This window comes from Aspergillus ambiguus, assembly GCF_047715705.1.
Source record: "Aspergillus ambiguus strain CBS 117.58 unplaced genomic scaffold BDV59scaffold_4, whole genome shotgun sequence".
NCBI classification, from domain to species: Eukaryota; Fungi; Ascomycota; class Eurotiomycetes; order Eurotiales; family Aspergillaceae; genus Aspergillus; species Aspergillus ambiguus.
Genome location: NW_027395517.1, coordinates 385,054 through 403,948, shown reverse-complemented (window position 1 = coordinate 403,948; position 18,895 = coordinate 385,054). Strand labels below are relative to the sequence as shown.

The 18,895-nt window shown below is 49.8% G+C and overlaps 5 protein-coding genes across 5 annotated transcripts; 3 read left to right on the top strand and 2 right to left on the bottom strand.

Moving 5' to 3' along the window:
* Positions 1-665: 665 nt before the first annotated feature.
* Positions 666-3,173, top strand: BDV59DRAFT_170951 (Zn(II)2Cys6 transcription factor). Its single transcript, XM_073688500.1, has 3 exons — positions 666-1,084; positions 1,134-2,294; positions 2,354-3,173. Exons 1-3 carry the CDS (start codon positions 676-678, stop codon positions 2,833-2,835), a joined length of 2,052 nt encoding a protein of 683 aa, XP_073551314.1. The 5' UTR covers positions 666-675; the 3' UTR covers positions 2,836-3,173.
* A 516-nt stretch (positions 3,174-3,689) lies between these two features.
* BDV59DRAFT_198914 (Hydantoinase B/oxoprolinase-domain-containing protein) lies at positions 3,690-7,571 on the top strand (the record flags this gene model as incomplete). The annotated part of the gene is made up of 2 exons (XM_073693246.1): positions 3,690-6,255; positions 6,313-7,571. 2 exons carry the CDS (start codon positions 3,690-3,692, stop codon positions 7,569-7,571), a joined length of 3,825 nt encoding a protein of 1,274 aa, XP_073551313.1.
* Positions 7,572-8,798: 1,227 nt separating this feature from the next.
* On the top strand, positions 8,799-10,669 carry BDV59DRAFT_210179 (major facilitator superfamily domain-containing protein; the record flags this gene model as incomplete). Its single annotated transcript, XM_073695545.1, has 4 exons — positions 8,799-8,863; positions 8,969-9,115; positions 9,167-10,364; positions 10,424-10,669. 4 exons carry the CDS (start codon positions 8,799-8,801, stop codon positions 10,667-10,669), a joined length of 1,656 nt encoding a protein of 551 aa, XP_073551312.1.
* A 3,719-nt stretch (positions 10,670-14,388) lies between these two features.
* Positions 14,389-15,768, bottom strand: BDV59DRAFT_210178 (uncharacterized protein; the record flags this gene model as incomplete). The annotated part of the gene is made up of 1 exon (XM_073695544.1): positions 14,389-15,768. One exon carries the CDS (start codon positions 15,766-15,768, stop codon positions 14,389-14,391), a length of 1,380 nt encoding a protein of 459 aa, XP_073551311.1.
* Positions 15,769-16,912: 1,144 nt separating this feature from the next.
* On the bottom strand, positions 16,913-18,030 carry BDV59DRAFT_170947 (uncharacterized protein). Its single transcript, XM_073688499.1, has 3 exons — positions 17,400-18,030; positions 17,260-17,337; positions 16,913-17,198 (listed from the first exon to the last, which is right to left on the bottom strand). Exons 1-3 carry the CDS (start codon positions 17,975-17,977, stop codon positions 17,009-17,011), a joined length of 846 nt encoding a protein of 281 aa, XP_073551310.1. The 5' UTR covers positions 17,978-18,030; the 3' UTR covers positions 16,913-17,008.
* Between the last annotated feature and the right edge of the window lie 865 nt (positions 18,031-18,895).

Sequence of the window (18,895 nt, the reverse complement as noted above, 5' to 3'; positions counted from 1 at the left end):
TAGCCAGAAGTAGCACCTCAAAAGCCGTACGACTAAGAAAAGGCATCCAATGGAAAATAAAAGAGCAGCAGACATTGTGAAGGATGGACGTGGCACCAACAGAGAATTGGAGCTGATCGAAGAGCAACTTGAGCTAAATCAAGGGTTATTCAGGTACCCCATATTTACAGATTCTGAATTGTTTATTGAACTGAGAATTGCACAGTCTCCGTATCGGTATCCTCATCCCGGCCCCCGTTCGTATCGCAGCACACTTGCCAGTCTGATACGGCGCGAGAGATGCTGGCGTAGACAGTGACCGATCGTGCCCATGATCCCGAGGCCTGTGCCCATTGCTATGTGACCTTTCGGGTTCAAGCTCCGTAGTGGCGGAATAATGGGTTAGAGAGGACATGGTATACGGACTCCGATCATGATACGGCCTCGGTAGTATCCTAAACTTTTAGTTGTACACGCCCACCACTCGCCCCGCTCATACCGTTTAGGACAGTACAGCCGAAGCCTGATATATGCGGGTGCTGCGAAATATCCAACAACGGCGCAACCAGTCAAGTTCTACTAGCGTATAGGGGCTGCTACCCGATACAGTAGAGTTGTTCGGTGCGGGGTAAATAAACAAGGCTGTTTCGGTGGGTCGTTGCAACCACCCTATATGGACGTCGGCACATCAGTCCGATGAGGCCTGACCTGCACATCTACGACACTACATCCTGTGGGCAATTAACTAAGATGCGAGTGTCTAGGCCTATTGCGGGGAGACAGCAGGCATCCTCGGAAATCCTCAAGCGTTCGGCCAAAGCATGCAACAGATGCAGGAAAAGACGCACCAAGTGTGCTGGAGAGCCTCCTTTACCGTGTAAAGGATGTAGAGACTCCGGTCATTTATGTGTCTATCCAGAGACTGAGAAACGGGTCACTGTCCCGGAGAGCTATCTGATTGAGCTCCAAAATCTATCTCGTGGAGCCATCGCTGGCCGAGTCGATCGCGATAATCCGACAGACCTGGTAGAGGTATCGGACGAGGTTATTGAGCTAGGGTTCACAAGCACCGACAACTGGGTTCTCAGCAACTCTGGGCAGTACTGTACATCAGCCTGAGCCAGCTGCGTGTTCATCAAGCTGACATGATGCAGATTTCATGGGCAACTCGTCATCGACATACATTGCCAACAGGTTAAACCCGACCACCGAGAACCTAGATTGGCACATGTACCCTCACTACGAGAACACCACATGGCTCAACCGCTCCGTCCATCCGGAAATCCCTCCCCTTCCGCCATTTGAAGTTGCCAAGCGCTTGTATCGTGCGCAGCATGCTTACATAGGCACAATATTCTCGTTCTTGAGTGACGTCGCCTTCCAGCGTCGCCTCGAGCAGGTATATGCGCGAAGTCCGGATATCGGTAACAGAGAGGAATGTCTGATCTATTGCCAAATACTTCTTGTTTTTGCCTTTGGTCAGATGTACTCGATCAACCAGTGGGTTGATCACGACGGCCCCCCAGGATTCCAGTACTTCAAGCACGCCCTTACTTTTATCCCCAGTGTATCCGAGGACGGCTCAATTTTGTTTGTTGAGGTATTGAGCTACGTTGCGTACTTTATGCAGGCAATCAATCGAAGGGATACTGCTTACGTCTACATCGGTATTGCTCTCCGAATGGCGATTACTCTTGGGCTACACCGGGAGGTATCCGATAAAGAGCTTGATGATGAAACTCGAGAGCACCGACGGAGGGTCTGGTGGTCTACTTACAGCATGGAAAGGCTTCTCTGCGTGACGTCGGGCCATCCGATATCAATTCAGGACGAGGATATTGATCTTCTCCCTCCCTGCCCCAGGGTGGATGAGGATGGCCACGCGGTGCTTGTCCTCGCTCGCTACACGGAATTATCCAGAATACATGGCGTCATAGGTGAGAAGATCTATCGCAAGAAGCAGAAGTCCAGTCATGATCTCTCTGCCTGTGTTCAGCACATTATGAAACAGCTAGATGAATGGTTTCAGCAGCTACCAGAGTCTATGCAGTTGGATCCTTCCGACATGTACCAGGAGCCATCCCGTGAGGTTGTGTCGACCCACTTGCACTACTATCATTGCATCAATATGACTGCCCGTCCAATCCTGTTATACGCGATCCAGCGACAGTTGGCAGCAAACGCCCAGCATCCCAATGCGGCTCGATGGGAAGACGGCTTCTCGCCGGAGATAGCTCACGTAATCGACACGGCCATATCGGGCGCAAGATCTAGTGCTTTGATACTCAACACCGCAGCCAAATATAACCATGTCGGTAAGTTCAACAGCGATCTTTGAGTGAGACCAACCCTTTTAGACTGATTCTGACCTAAGCACTACAAGCAACATATGGGTTTATTGATGGGGAGCAGGCCTTCTCAGCGGCACTGCTTCTGGTAATGGTCAATATTGCTTTCTCGTATCAAGAAACGAATGCGTCCGCAATGGATATGGCTCTCGGCGTGTTACAAATGATGGCAGAAAAGGGCAACAAGTATATCCAAGCGTGTCATTCGCTTCTCAGCAAGATCAAGAGCTCTGTAAAGACCAAAGACTCGGCCGACCCTGCGGGCAAGGACGCGCAGACGGTAGAAAGGGATCACGCACAGGGCGACAATCCAGCTACGGAAGGAGCCATAGTCGCAGGGATTTCCCGTTACCAGCCTCCAGCATTTAATTTGGATTCTGAAGGGGACCAAAGTCTATGGGCCGATGTACTGGACTCCATTGATATCGGTATGGACCGACAATGGGTCGAGTCGGCCCTGTTACGAGGACAGCAGATGGACGGAACGATCGACCTGGTAAACTACTGATTAGAGAGGTACTCAATGGCAGTCCAAACGGGTAGACAGGTTGAAATGAAAGGCCTCTGCACGGACGTGAAAGTACCGGGCACCGCTGGAGAGGACTGTACTAATGTAGGACTGTAAATGAAGGGGACAGTGGGCGTACTTACAGGGGCCAAGCAGCAGGCAAGCTGATCAAGAGCCCTGGGGTGCCGTAGACAATAGGTGGCGTGACTAGTATTCTCCTTGGGTTGTTTTGCGGCCATATTATGCAGCCTCGGACTATCAGATGAGTTGCGAACATCACTCATAATACTTCCGTAAGATACTCCCTGGATTCCGTTATGCTTCCTATCAAACAGTGTAACTCGTATGAGTAGTCAACGCAGCTGCGTTCTATTATAAATCATTATTGCTTCTCAGAATAAATCGACTTGAGAACTGCTGCTAAGAACACCAGAAAACACTTCCAAGGGAAACTCTTCGCGGGCTCCCGCAATCTGGTCACAGCACAGGCCAACAAGGTTGCGCAACCGGTCCTAGTGGGTGGAGTACACTGATCGGAATTGCCATTCCTATCTTTGCTATGCGGGCGTCGGACCCTAGCGTCCGCTGTGCTAGTAGTCAGAGTGGTCGGTTAGTGGGTCCCGATACCTTCACTTAGCTCTACGGTTTCTAGATACAGAGAGCACGGAGAAGAGGAGCTTCCCAGGATACAGACATCCGTAGTGGAGTTCCAGACAGCCCGTTTAATAGCTGGATACCATGTCTGCATCGTTTTGCATAATAGGGGGTCCACCGTCCTCGAGTTACGTATATAGAGAGGTTCAAGGTCACCAGTGGATGGACATTGCCCCAATCAACCAACCTCTGCCCTCACAATGTCGAGCAACAAGATTAAAATTTCCATTGATCGTGGCGGCACATTTACTGATGTGCACGCTATCGTTCCTGGCAAGCCTGACATTGTTCTCAAACTCCTTTCTGTCGATCCATCTAATTACCAGGATGCCCCAACAGAAGGCATCCGCAGGGTCTTGGAATTGGCTACAGGTGCAACTCTGCCTAGAAACAAGCCCCTGCAATTGGATGGCATAGAATGCCTGCGAATGGGAACGACAGTGGCCACGAATGCTCTTCTGGAGCGGAAAGGTATGCGGTCAGCTCTCCTGACCACGAAGGGTTTCAAGGACCTCCTCAAGATCGGCAACCAAGCCCGTCCTGATATTTTTGATCTCTCTGCCAGGCGGCCCGGTGTCTTGTTTGAGAAGGTTGTTGAAGTTGAGGAGCGTATCATCCCATCGCATCCCCGTTCGCTTCAAGAGGCATTGCTGCCTTTCCCGCGGATTGAGGGCATCACCGGAGAGAAATTCCACGTTGTCCAGGCTCTAAATATCGAAAAGGTTACTGCAGACCTTCAAGCTCTTAAAGAGCAAGGCTACCGCTCAGTGGCGGTGGCTCTGATAAACTCATTCGCATACCCAGACCATGAGCTCAGAATTGGCGAGATCGCTACCAAGCTAGGCCTGTCCGTCGCCCTGTCGTCGCAGTTACAGCCAATGATTAAGGTTGTCCCTCGTGGTATGTCAGCTACTGCGGACGCCTATCTTACGCCAGTTATCAAATCTTATATCGATTCGATCTCAGCAAACTTTGATGGCGGCTTAGGAGGCTCGCATGGCTGTCGAGTTGAATTTATGCAATCTGACGGTGGTTTGGTTGACTTTCGACAATTCAGTGGTCTAAAAGCTGTTCTTTCTGGCCCTGCTGCCGGTGTAGTTGGATACGCGGCAACAAGCTGGGATAAAGAGTTGCGAGTGCCTGTTATCGGCTTCGACATGGGTGGTACGTCCACCGACGTGTCGCGTTTTGATGGTCACCTTGATCACACCTTCTCTTCGAGTATTTCGAGTGTCAGCATCCAAGCGCCGCAACTGGATATTAATACGGTTGCCGCTGGGGGTGGCTCTATTCTATCCTGGAAGAATGGTCTTTTTATGGTTGGACCCGAATCTGCATCCGCCCACCCTGGGCCCGCCTGCTATAGGAAAGGGGGCCCTCTCACGGTCACTGATGCAAACCTTTTCTTGGGCCGCCTCCTACCTGAGTATTTCCCTAAAATCTTCGGTCCAAATGAAGACCAGCCACTCGATCGAGAAATTACTCGCAAGCTGTTCGAGGAGCTGACCGAAAAGATTAACTCAGAGCACGTTGTCAAGCATCTCAGTCCAGAACAAGTCGCTCTCGGCTTTCTTAAAGTAGCCGACGAATCGATGACGAGACCAATTCGCAATCTGACGGAATCCCGTGGTTTTGAAACATCCTCCCATCACCTGTCATGCTTTGGTGGTGCAGGTGGCCAGCATGCCTGCAATGTTGCAGCCTCTCTCGGTATTTCGCGCATTATCATTCACAAATATTCTTCCATTCTGTCAGCCTATGGTCTTTCTCTTGCTGAAATTGTCCATGAGGCACAAGAGCCTATGGCTGCCGAATATGCTTGTGCTGGGGATCTGATAGCTCGCAAGGTCCAGAGCCTCACTGGCCAATCCGTCAAGCACCTGCGGAGCCAGGGTTTCACAGAGGAACAGCTCAGACATGAAGTTTTCCTGAATATGAGGTACGACGGCTCAGATACGAGCCTTATGATCCTCAAGCCTGGGGATGGCGATTTCTTGTCATCCTTCGTTAAGCGACACCGTCGGGAGTTCAACTTTACGTCCCAGCGCCCAGTCCTCGTAGACGATGTTCGTGTCCGAACCGTCGCATCTACAAACAATAGAGCCGAGAAAAGTCCCCTACAGCAGTTGAAGGAGACGAAACTCAGAGATCCTAGTACACCCGCCCACCATACAAAGGTCTATTTTGATTCCGAAGCTGGGTTTCAGAGCACCCCTGTCTACCATCTTGCAGACCTAGGCTCTAATGTGAAGCTTCACGGCCCTGCCATTATCATCGACGAAACGCAGACCATCGTGGTTAATCCAAATGCTGTGGTCCATGTTCTTGACACATGTGTGCTTATCGACTTGGAGTTTGCCCCCCGCGGGCCCAGCTATTCATCAAAGGTGGACCCTATTCGTCTGTCGATCTTTGGCCACAGATTCATGTCGGTTGCGGAGCAGATGGGTCGTGCTTTGCAGAAGACATCCGTGTCTACAAATATAAAGGAGCGCCTCGATTTTTCCTGCGCTCTATTCTCTCCTGATGGCGGGTTGGTCGCCAACGCGCCCCATGTGCCTGTCCACCTAGGATCCATGCAGTTTGCCGTTCGATTCCAACATAAGCGTTGGCAAGGAAAACTAAAGGACGGTGACGTTCTAGTGTCGAACCACCCTGTGTCTGGCGGAACCCATCTTCCCGATGTGACCGTTGTCACCCCTGTGTTCAAGCAAGGAACAGACGACATCATCTTCTATGTCGCCTCCCGCGGCCACCATGCAGACAGTAAGTGATCCTTCTGCACCCATTTTCATTCCATGATTGTTAATGTGTCGGTAACAGTCGGCGGTATCCTCCCCGGATCCATGCCTCCAAACTCCACTGAGCTCTGGCAAGAAGGCGCGGCTATTGAATCAGAAAAGGTCGTCTCGAACGGTGTCTTCAACGAGGACCGCATGCGCGAGCTTTTCCTAGATATACCATCCAAGTACGAGGGATGTTCGGGAAGCCGAAATCTGAGTGATAATATTTCAGATCTTAAGGCCCAGATTGCCGCTAACGCCCGTGGGATTACATTGATCCAGAATCTGATTGATGAGTTTGGGCTTGAAACCGTGCAGATGTATATGTACGAGATTCAGCGGACGGCGGAGTTGGCCGTGCGAAACCTCCTTAAAGATATGTACCATCGCTACGGTGGTCACCCGCTAGAGGCCTTGGATTTCATGGACGATGGCACCCCCATTAAACTGACGATCACGATTGACGAGGATGGCTCAGCAGTATTCGATTTTACTGGAACAGGCCCAGAGGTCCATGGTAATATCAACGCTCCGGAGGCAATCACTCACTCAGCGATCATCTATGCCTTGCGCTGCATGATTAAGTCAGATATCCCTCTGAATCAGGGTTGCTTGAGCGCAGTGGATATTAGAATCCCGAAGCCGAGCATCCTGAGCCCCACGGCTGCTGCTGCTGTTGTCGGTGGTAACGTCACCACCAGTCAGCGAGTCACCGATGTAGTGCTGAAAGCGCTGCACGCGTGCGCCGCCTCTCAGGGCTGTCTGAACAACCTCACATTTGGTATTGACTCTAGGGTCGATGAGGCGACTGGGCAGGTCGTGCCAGGCTTTGGCTATTACGAGACGATTGCGGGTGGCTCCGGCGCTGGTGATAGTTGGGTTGGGGAAAGTGGTGTGCATGTACACATGACAAACACCCGCATCACTGATCCCGAGATCCTAGAGAAGCGGTACCCTTGCGTGCTCCGCCGGTTCGAACTCTGTGAGGGTACAGGAGGTGTTGGACGAAACCGCGGAGGCGATGGCGTGGTCCGAGAAATCGAGTTTCTCACTCCCGTTCAGTGCTCCATCCTATCGGAGCGACGTGTGCACCGCCCATACGGCATGGAAGGCGGCGAAGCGGGAGCAACCGGTTTGAACCTGTGGCTTACCAAGGATAAACACACCGGTCAGGACAGGAGAGTTAACATGGGTGGCAAGGGTAGCGTAGCAATGGGAGTCGGTGATAGGGTCGTGATCATGACCCCTGGTGGAGGTGGTTATGGTAAGATGGAAGTCGTCCAGAATGGGGCCCACTGAAGAAGTTGCCAATTGAGTTCAGGGAGCAAATATCAAAAATTAGATAATTAGGACTATGATTGGTGAGCGGGGAACCCGCCTCGACACTTTATATTGCGCGATGGAGACCCCTTTGGTCGCCCAGTGTGTATTGGGAAGTTCAAACCACCTGTACGCTCCAAAAAGAGCATTTCTAAACCACACGAGAATGTGCGGGGAAGGAAGCTGCTACAAATGGCAACGGAAGCCGCAACAGAGAGGCATTTGTGGTGAACTGCATCGCATTCATTTCGAAGGGGAGATCGGATATTGAGAGGGGGAGAAACGTGGCTCGTCACGTCCACAATCCATTTCCCAAGAAAACACAGTCTCATGACGGCCTTTTAATGGTTCTGAACTGTCTGCGCTGGAGTCGGATTGGGGTTCTAGCGCCACTCCGAAGACGATGGATCGTTCGTATCTCTTCCACTTCCTGTGTCGATCGAGCTAGCCGAAAATGCGGGGAAAGCTGGGGATATCCTGGTCGCATGTCCTTCTTACTACGTAGTAGTCTGAGCAAGACCAACCCTCAGGGAGTCCCGGTTGCTATTCGTCGGGGTCGTCGTTGTCCATGCTCGTCCTCATACTGGATATGGGTTCCGACGCCAGGTCTGCCTGATATACGCCATCAATTCTCCCAGAGAGGCGGCGTTTCTATCTAGAATTTCGGTCCAAGATCGATAAAACGCTCCAGATGATCCAGGGCCAATGGAGAACTGAGCTCCGCATCCCTTTCTACTGATCCACCTCCCATCATCCACCCTTGGTTTTATCACGACTGGGGTTGAGACTAATTAAACTAGATGTCAGATGTTAGGAATATGATTACGTAGTCTGCCGTATATCGCCGCGGCTGCTTTCCTGACCGGGAGTGCTCCCTACATAGGCTTCCCGAGCGGACGAGATCTTATCGGCGCAAATTGACGCTATTGGATGCTTCAACTTTCTCTTCCGGGTTAAGACTCGCTCCACCCCCGCGACCCGCAGTCAATCAGGCAAATCGCCGATATCTGTGGAGATACTAGCATTATCGTATACAGAGGGCTGCGTTAAGATAAGGATGTATGGCAGGAGCCCGTGGTGTCTTGGGGAATCCTGCCCTCAGGACGACCTGCTATAAATGGACATGGTCCCAGAGCCTGGGATTGAAAGCCGGGGCCAGTCTTGGGTAGGTTTGGAAACAATTCACCACACTGGGAGACATTGCAAATGGCATCTGCGAACGAGGATATTGATGCCCAGTGGCCACCTGGGACTGTACGCATCGAAGGTCGGTGGCTTCTAATGGTATGGAGTTCTGGAATCGGCACTGACTCTGAAATGACGGCAGACCTGGAATATGAACATGAATCAAGCATTGTCCTGCAACCCAGACCCAGCTGCGATCCCAATGATCCACTGGTGAGTGTAATCTCCCCGGAGATATGTGTATCCACTAATAGCCGACCCCTTCAGAATTGGTCCATATGGAGGAAACACCTCAATTTTGCGTTGGCTTCCTACTATGTGATCATGGTTTTTGCACTGTAGGTCTTCTGACCTACCCTCATCCACTGGATACCGACTCACCCTTATAGGATCGACGTGGCGACCGTAACTTGGGGCCCAGTAAACGCCGAGCTGGGCTTCAGCTTTGCGATCCTGAACGATAGCTATGCAGCGGGATGTGGATCTCTCTGCATAGGCGGTGTGATTCTCATTCCATTTGCCCTTAAGTACGGAAGACGACCAATTTATGTCCTTAGCACCGCTTTCCAGTGCGGGATCAGTGTGTGGACAGCCCGCATGATGAACGTTGCCGACTTGATGCTGGTGAATATCTTGAGCTGCTTTGTGGGTGCGTTGGCGGAGGTGTTGGTCCAGATGACCATTGCCGATATCTACTTTGTGCACCAGCGAGGCCTGATGAATGGGATTTACGTTTGGTTTATGAATGTGGGGACGAGCTTATCTCCATTGGCGGGTGGGTACATCGTGAACTCCCAAGGATGGCGCTGGGTATGGTGGTGGATGGTGATCCTCTTCGGTGTGGGCCTTGTGGCCTTTGTGTTCCTGTACGAGGAAACCAAGTTCATTAACCCCGCCATCGAGGGCATCGCTGTCTCCAGGGCCCCAGAAAACACTAATCACGGCGAGAAGCGCTCGCAGGCCGACGCCAACGATACGAAGGCCGAACCGAATATCCAGAAGAGCGACGATGCTCCGAAGAATCCTGACATGCCCGTTACCATTGATCGTTCGATCCCGGAGAAGACATACGGATCAAAGCTGGCGCTCTGGACGACCTCGCCAGGCTCTCTGTCCTCGTTTCTGCGATACAGCTACGAGGCGTTCTGGATACTGTTCACAATTCCAGCAGTATTTTACATGGCCGTGGTGTATGGGGCCATGACCGCCGCCGTGACGGTCACTGTCACTACTCTTTCATCGTGGATGACGATAGCACCATATAACTTTAATGCTGCACAAATAGGGCTAATGGGAATCCCTCCCTTTGTTGGGACTTCATTAGCAATTCTGATCGCCGGGCCGCTGAGCGATAAACTCATTCTTGTTCTCGCGCGGCGCAACAACGGTATCTATGAGCCCGAAATGCGTCTCTGGATCTCGTTGGGCTTTACCCCATTTGTTCCTGCAGGACTTCTGATGTTTGGGATCGGCTTGAACAATGGCCTTCCGTGGCCAGTTCCCGCCGTTGGGCTCGCGATTTCATCCTTCGGGGCCACTCCACCATCCAGCATGGCCTTGACATATCTGACTGATGCCTATACAGGCGTAAGTTGTAATCCACCGGTTTATTGATGACTGGAGCGCTGACAGAACCTGTTATGCAGATCGTCGCTGGTGCTCTTGTAGGAGTGACGTTTATTCGTAACCTCATCTCCACGATTTTTGTGTTTGCACTGGCACCGTGGATTGCGAGCTCGGGCCTCACGGGGTTCTATATTGCCTTCAGTGTAATATTGACAGCCATCCTTCTTGTTCATATACTATTTATTTGTTATGGCAAGGGGATACGGGCAATGACCGCCAGGAAGTATCGGTACTTTACGGGTCGGCAGATAGACCTTCGCGAGTGAATGGTATCTATAGCATGATCGTACGGAATGCGCACCATGTAGTGCATCTAATCAGAGGACGGAAATTACACACATAATGCCTGATTGCTGTAGAGCTCGTTTCTTTACGGTAGTACTGAGGATAACTACAAACCCCGGGCCGCAGGGTGATCAAATGCATGGATGATCCTTTGGAGAACCATCCCCACACGGCGGAAAATGTCGACATTGGCTGTTTCTGTAGCCCTCGGTGGCACCAACCAACAACACCCCCTCTTAAATAGAAGTATGGGGAACGCGGTAGCCGGCTAGGGATTATTTTTCTCTTATAAAAGAACAGATTGACGCAGCCGTAGTAGATGCCCCTCATCTTTGCATTAACCTCAAGACAAGTCCCTCAAAGGCAAAAACACGCAAGATCATGCACAAAATAGCCATCATCCAGTTCTCGCCAGAGGTAAGCGAGCCTGAACATCCACCGCGAGAGGACGAATCCAACACCAAACAGCTCAATAAACCAGATCACAACCATGCTCGTGCAATAAAATTCATTCGTGACGCGGCCGCCTCGGGCGCCCAGCTGGCGGTTCTCCCAGAGTTCCACTTGGCGGATTTTTTCCCCTCACATGACCCTGCCATACGACAACAATGTGCCAATTGGAAGAAGTACCTGAATTCCTATTGTGCACTTGCGAAGGAGCTCTCCATTTGTATTGTGCCAGGCACAATTGGCGAGTTGCATGTGGACGGAAATTCCAAGACCGAAAGGCTGGTGAACGTCGCCTACTTCATCGACCACACAGGAACGATCTGTGGGCGTTACGAGAAGCAAAACCTATGGATCCCTGAGCGGGAGTTCGTGGACAAGGGACAGGGAGGTCATGTCGCTTTTGATACGCCGCTTGGGAGGGTTGGACTGCTAGTGTGCTGGGATTTGGCCTTTCCCGAGGCGTTCCGAAACTTGATTCGGCAGGGGGCGAAACTTATTATTATGCCTGCCTTCTGGAAATTGAGCGATGCTTCAGAAGCGGGACTCATGCGGAACCCTCGCTCGGAAGCCGTGTTTGTAGACGCTGCGGTGCCCAGTAGGGCCTTTGAGAATACTGCGACTGTGGTGTTTTGCAATGTTGCCGGGCCCGCAGAGGACGGATACGCCGGGCACTCCCAGGTGGCCCTGCCTTTCCTGGGCTGCGTCGGCAAGATCGACGGATGTCAAGAGGAGATGAAGATCGTTGAGGTTGATATGACGGTTTTGGATGAGGCAGAGGAGGTATACCAGATCCGGAAGGATATACGGAAGAAGGACTGGCATTATGGATATCGTTTGTGACTGCTTATTCTATACTGTGTAGGCAATTCCAATCATGCGTTTGTATATTTCTCTGTGGGATGCTCCGTCCTTGAAACGGACATTCGTTTATAATCGTCATTTTTGAACAAGACTCGAACGAAAGTAACGGAATAGGCGTATAGTTATAGCAGAGATCATATGTTCATGAAGATCATTTGAGGCTATTCTCCAATATTCTAAACACTCAGCAAAGAGCCTATATGCCAAAATGATTGGATTGCTGGAAACCTAAGTCTATGGGGCCGTACCATATAATTGCATGCTGCAAACATCTGAATCAGAATATTATATACATTTATAGTCATTATCTGATCTGCTATAGTACGTAGAGTGTCGAATCCTTATCATATTTCTAATAGAAAATGTCGTCAGCTATTTTGCTCTCTGTAAGTGACAGTCGTCGCGGGCCATTATCAGCCGCAAGACAGACGAATTTAATTATTCAGGGACACCAGGCTTGCACGACTAGCACTTGCATTGCCCTGGATCGGGAGTACGACTGGAAGGGATGCAGGGGTACGAATATTGTGTCATCGACACAAGTTAGAGTCTAAAGGGGGGAGGGGTTGAGGACAAATTTGACACCGGACAGATCCAGATGTAGCTCACCAACAGGGCACTGCTGACCCAGACTGTGGCGGCTTCCTTCCCTTACTCGGAACGCGGAAAAGCTAGTGGCCAGTTAGTAGTAGATATCATTTGAGACGGAGGACGTCGACCTGGCGATGCCGTTCTCCGGCTAACAGTACCGACTTCGAGAATTTCATCTATACAGTATACTAGCCATGTCTCTCTCCTGGATGTTCCTGCACCACTCTGAATCTTATCTGCTACAGATTCCTATAACAAAAACCTAGCGCTATGCTTGTTTAGTCATGGCCAGAAATGGAGGATATAACGAAAGTATCAGAGGTCGCGATAGAAGGCATAGATATATTATGAAGTACAGAAGATACCATAGACGAACAGCTAACTACCTAGTTATTGGCAGGTAATACACTCCGCTATTCTAAACGAACCTAGCTATACAGACTCAGAACGCTCTATCATTGCACCTATAGTACTTATAACAGGATCTACTAATGAAATACTATCTCTTACTGTCCGAGAGTAGCCCTTTATTAGATACCGAAATATAGCGCATCAAATCTCTATATATCTAAATTATTACTACTTACTCGGCGGGCTAAAATTTCGTAATAAAACAATACAGACTCTACGTTTCTATTAAAAAAAAATCGAATTTTACTGTCGATTATAGAGCATATATTCTATAGAAGGAACTCCTCGGTCGTCAGGGCGGAGGTAGTAGTTCGACCGGATTTCTTAAATAGCTATATCCTACCCGGAAAGATTATGATACAATTATCTGAAAGCAGCAGGATAAGGGCCGGCGCCGAGATATAGAGAGCGTCTTAGGTCTTATGAAGGACGGCGAGGATCTCAGCAGGATTTATATTATTCACGAGCTTGCTTTATAATGCCTGGTAAGAAGCATGGCCTTACGTTTTTTGCTATTTGCCCATCAACAACCCCCGGGCGCGCCGCGCCACAGACGTAATGGACTGCGAATAAAGGTCTGTACCAGACGAGTTGTAGGAGAAAGAACTATGTTGTCGACCTAGTCACCGAATTGCTAATGCACGAAGTTCTCATACTTCTCGTACTTAGGTTTATTTCTACCACTGCATCGGATATAGGAGCTTTCTGGAGTGAAGTGGCTTGTTTTGGTTTGGCTGTGGGATTGCTTTCTACTCCCTGGGCCGAAGGGACGAGCGTATGCCGAGATAGATATGGTATTCGAGAGGAAAGTCCCGGCTAGGGAATTTGCTTCTACCAGAGTCGATTTGTTTAACAAGGCTGCTGTGGACAGGTGATAATAACTATTAGTTATATCAGAAGTTGCCTTTTCGCCTGAAACTCATGATAGAATGACAAATGTCAGCAAGCTCGACAAGTCAAGATGGTAATCAATCAGTAGGGCACAATTATGTATGTTGAATTCTCGTTATCAGTGAGGTCTTAAAAGGCTGAGTCGTGAGACACCTCGCCCGTCAGCCACATCCTAGATCGGTTCTTAGCTATGAGGGTCTATCGAGTTACTGCTGTGAGCATAATATACATGGCATATATAATAATATGCCCCAAGAACCCGTGAATATACCTTAGGGCACCTAATGTTTGGAAAATCTGTGGCGCAATCCAGTTGCCGGCAAACCAGCTAATGAAGAGCATTGTCATTGTGACTCCCTTTTCGGTCTGACCGCATATACGGTGTCAGTCAACAGCCCAGGCCACCAGTCCAAACTACATACGTTATGTACAAGATGGAATTAACTATCAGAAACATTAAGGGAGGATTTCTGCAGTCCCACCGTCCGGCACGGATTCAGTCAAAACCCATCATACCTAGCACGCTGCTAGTGTAGTTCCATAGCGGAGTCGAGTAATCTGTGCAGAAAGTATAACCAGTGTAATAAGTGCTCTGCTGGCCTTGTAGCGCGTATAACTTTTTATAGAACCCATCACGAATGTCATCGACTGACACCATTAACGTCTCAGGCGAATGCGACGCGAACGCTGCGATTTCCGGATCTCTGATGTCATACGTGCCTGCCTTACCCATACGCCTGATATCCGAAAGAATCATTTGCTTGGCGTCTTCGGCTGTGAAGTTACCTTCAGCAACAATCTTTGACATGAAGTAGCTGGGTACACCGGAATACTCTAGCTCCCATTGGAACGGCGGCAGAGGGAGGCTACCGGGTTTGTTGTGGGGGTTGGTATTAGCGACGTTGATATTATCGGGAATACCAGTGTTCGTGACGGCTGCCGCGTAGTAGTTTTTGTGAGTCCACTTGGCGAAAAGGGATAATTCCTCTGGGCGGAGGTCGAAACCGCGCAAGCTAGACAGTGTAGGGGGGAATGTAATTAACAGCTTCTTTGCCCTAATAAGTCGTTGGGTACCGTCTGCCTTTTCAATAATCAGCTCCACACCGGTTGAACCCCGTCTAGCCTGAGATACGGTGGACTCGTAGAAGATATTAAGCTCATCAATATAGTTAGCCGCCTTATTAAAGAGCTCGTCAGTCCCATTCTTGGGTCGGATGTATCCACCTCCGAGGAGGGCGTCGATCTGAGGTATGCCAAAATTCTGGATCACATATATCAACGGCGTGTCAAGGAGGTCGCCAACGTTCTCAGCGAAGGTAAAAATCAGATTCATAGCACCTTCTAGGCTATGGTCGTCGACAAAGTAGCGAAATGGCCGGAGAAGAACTTCGGGTATTTCATCGGGAAGGTAGTAGGCGCCGGTAGAGAGGTAGTCGAACTGTTCAATTGCGCCGCGATATAAAAGCGCAGCTACAGCGGTTTCAAGAATGCCATTTCCAGGTGCTACCTTCTTTCCAGTAGTAAAGTCCACATGATCCGTGATAATAGTGCCGGGTAATAAGGCTTCGTGATCGACGTTAAGTCTAGCAAAAAAGGCTTTAGTGATATCGTTGTTGAAATACCCCTCCACCCCGTAGTTGACATATTCGCCATTTGGCAAATATAATGTCTCGGCATGTCCTCCAAGGCGTGCCTGCTTTTCGACCAGTGCCACACTGTGACCTTTTGCTCTCAACTGTACCGCAGCGTAGGTACCGGTGGCACCTCCGCCGAGGATACAGACATCGCGGGTGACTATATCCTTCTGAGCGAACCCGGCCGCTGCAATTGCAAGGAGGAAAACATTTATTAAGCCTGTAACAGTCGAGGGACGCATTGTGGTGCCTTACGAGATTAAACCGCAAGAGGAAAAATTGAATACTTGTATTTGTGTCCTTGAACTCCCTTAGGGATCAAATTCTCCCTTCCCTCGGCTCGAGATAGGATCGGCATTCTTGAGCACAAATATGAACGAAATCTGTTTCCCTCGACCCATTTAGTAGTGATCACCAGGGGGAGAGGGAGATATGTAGGGAGCCTCCCTGTAGTATTGAGCGGGCGTAGTCCAAAGATTTGGTACGCTAATCACAAACACTACAACAAGCGGTAGATTGGACCCACTTCCTCTTCCTAAAGAGGAAGTCCAGTATGAAATGTTGATTAGACCCATCGCTTGACCCAAAGCTTGGAGCTTACATAACTGATGTTTCTGTCTTTGCTTTTATGTATGGCCAGGGGTGACTATTATATATTACTTAACAATAAGCGGTGTCGGACTCGGCGGGATGTTGCAAAATTCATCGCGGTCGGTCGTTTAACATGATATGAGCACGACAAATTCACTCTCCATACCTCACTGCAGTTCTTCAGCCTAATGCACCACTCGTCTTTCATGCAATCAACTCCCTCCTTTCTCATCTCTCTCCAGAGCGGAATACTACGGCTATGGACACACCGTCGCGGGCGCTGTCAATATGCCACCATCACACCCGAAAGACGTTGATGCTGGATCCAGGGACCCTACCCTGATTCCTAAAGCTGGATCGTGACGACGAGACTCTATATGACGAGTCACAGACAGTGGTCAAGTCCTGGTCGAGCAGCTCACCCGCCACGGTCGGCTCGACGTCTCCTTTAACGATGTACGTGACGGCCACCGAGCTCCTCGACAGTCTCCTTGCCCACTTCTACATGTCCGCGCCGCCAGGACTCTGACCAGCCCATATGCATTTTTGGAGCATGTAGAAACAGAGACGGTGTGCGTTGGCGTAGTGGATATCCTCAAGATCTCGCTCGCGGCGAGTGTACTATGGTCTTCCCCCACTATATGCACACCCAACTGCAGACCTTATCCGCTGCCACGGATGCCGCGACGGGGATCATATGAGCTCTGTGCTGATTGCCTGTATGGTGCTACGGTGATGACTACGCGGGGAGATTTGAGAATGATAGACAGTATACAACTGAAACAGGAACAAATTCTTCATTAAGGTTTGGAAGAGATCTTAGCAAACAACCAACATTTCATCATCCACCGCGGATATCAACACCAATAAACGTCCCGTTCTATCGAACAACTACAGAATCCATCCCGCATCCTCCAGGGTGTCCTCATTGAAATCGCTATAATTGTAGAGGTTGCGCATGTTCCGTCTGTCGCTCTTCGGCATTATAGCCAATCCCCATGAGTATAGGATTATAGGGCCCCATGTTTCGACGGTAGTTCCGTAGACCTGCTCCCGTGGCTCGAAATACCCCTCAATGTATCTATGTTAATCTAGAATTAGAGATAAGTCGCCAACGATTGTAGGCGACGGGGGATTCTTACAGTATCTGCATAGTCCTATCCCAGAAGAGATTTTGAAGGAAACCAAACGTTAACATGACTCCGGCCTCATTCATTTGCCTATATTTTCACAATGTTAAGAAACTATCGTATGATATTGGTCAATTGAGGGGGGTACGGACCGCCATGCAAATTCGAAGCTGCTACGGATTAGAGACCGCTCCTCCGGCTCCAGTTCCCAGAAGAGACCTTCTGGCAATTTATCCGAGTACGGGTTCCAGACGCCGGTCCCAAGTCTGTCTCCGGACACCTTGGTGGTAACAATGTACTGCGCGTAGCCACCAGGCACCAGTCCGTCTGGAGGCTGGTTTGCCACCGTGTGACCGATCAAAGTCGGGGTGTATTGGCAACCGGCGTCTGTCAGAAGCTGATAAGCTTTGAGTGCGTCTTTTATCCGACGGGGAACCTCAAGAGAAGCCTGGTTTGCTCGAGTAGCAGAACGAGTGAACTCGGTCCCAGCGAGAGGAATTTGCATATCGATATGCATGTGCGCCTTCTGGCTTGCGTCATTGACGTTCTCACATTCGAAGAGGGCAAACGAGCTAGGAGTGCTGTTATCGTCACGAGCTTCCTTTTCGTCCATTTGCAGACTACTCTCACTGATCTTCATCACCAGTCTCCATCTGGACGGCGAGGGATGCAAGACCATGATCTCCATGCCTGTCCAAACATCTTCGGGGAAAAAAACACTACCGGACATTGTGCAAAGTAGAAGTGGTTGTCAAGTTGGGTGGAAACCCCCAGATGGTGGACAGGCAAGAAGAAATGAAATAAGAGGAGGTGGGGCGTCAGTTGACGTCGAGGGAGGTAAATATGCGTAATGGGTCGGCTTTTAGGAGGAACACAACCACCCGCAAACCAACCACAGTTGGTAAATCTACTGCATCTTTTTTTTTACCAGGGTCCTGTTGTCGATATTTACTTATCGCTGCTTCGCTTGAAAGAGCAAATGTGGCAATATGAATGGCACTACAAGTATCAACTAGAATCTCAGCCAAAGGGATTAGCTCAATACAAGTTGTCTTGTACTCTTATATCAACCCTTAATTAAGCCCCAAATTAGGGCCAGTACCTTCTTACGGACACTAGGTTCTATGGCCCTAATAAAATTCAGATAGAAATAGAAAAGATAGATCTAGTTTGAATTAAGAATACAGGCCTCCCAGCCACATATACTAATCTTTAGCAGTCTTACTCTATCACAGCATGTAAATTCCAGTGTAAGCAGGTGTTTCTGTCATTCAAAAGAAGGATGGGGTGTTAGACCCCATTCTCCTTTGAAACGACCATCAACTCTGACCATCAATATCACATTGGATCCCACCACCTCGACCAAGCAGCCAGCCCCTGTTTTAACCTCCTCAAAATGCGTGTCAAAGCCAAGTGCGTGACGACCTACGAAATGGTGAAAGAATCACTGCCGGAGTTGAATTCGGGGATATACCATACAGAGAGAAGTGCCCTGCACGATATCACCTTCGTCGGAAATCTGAGACCATGGACCACGTTTATCTCCGATGTTGAGGGAAATTTCTTTTCTCAAGTCCATGGGCCACACGGTGGCAGACGCCATGTCTATCTTCGTCCGCGTATCGAACTAAGTCACCCAACAATGCTC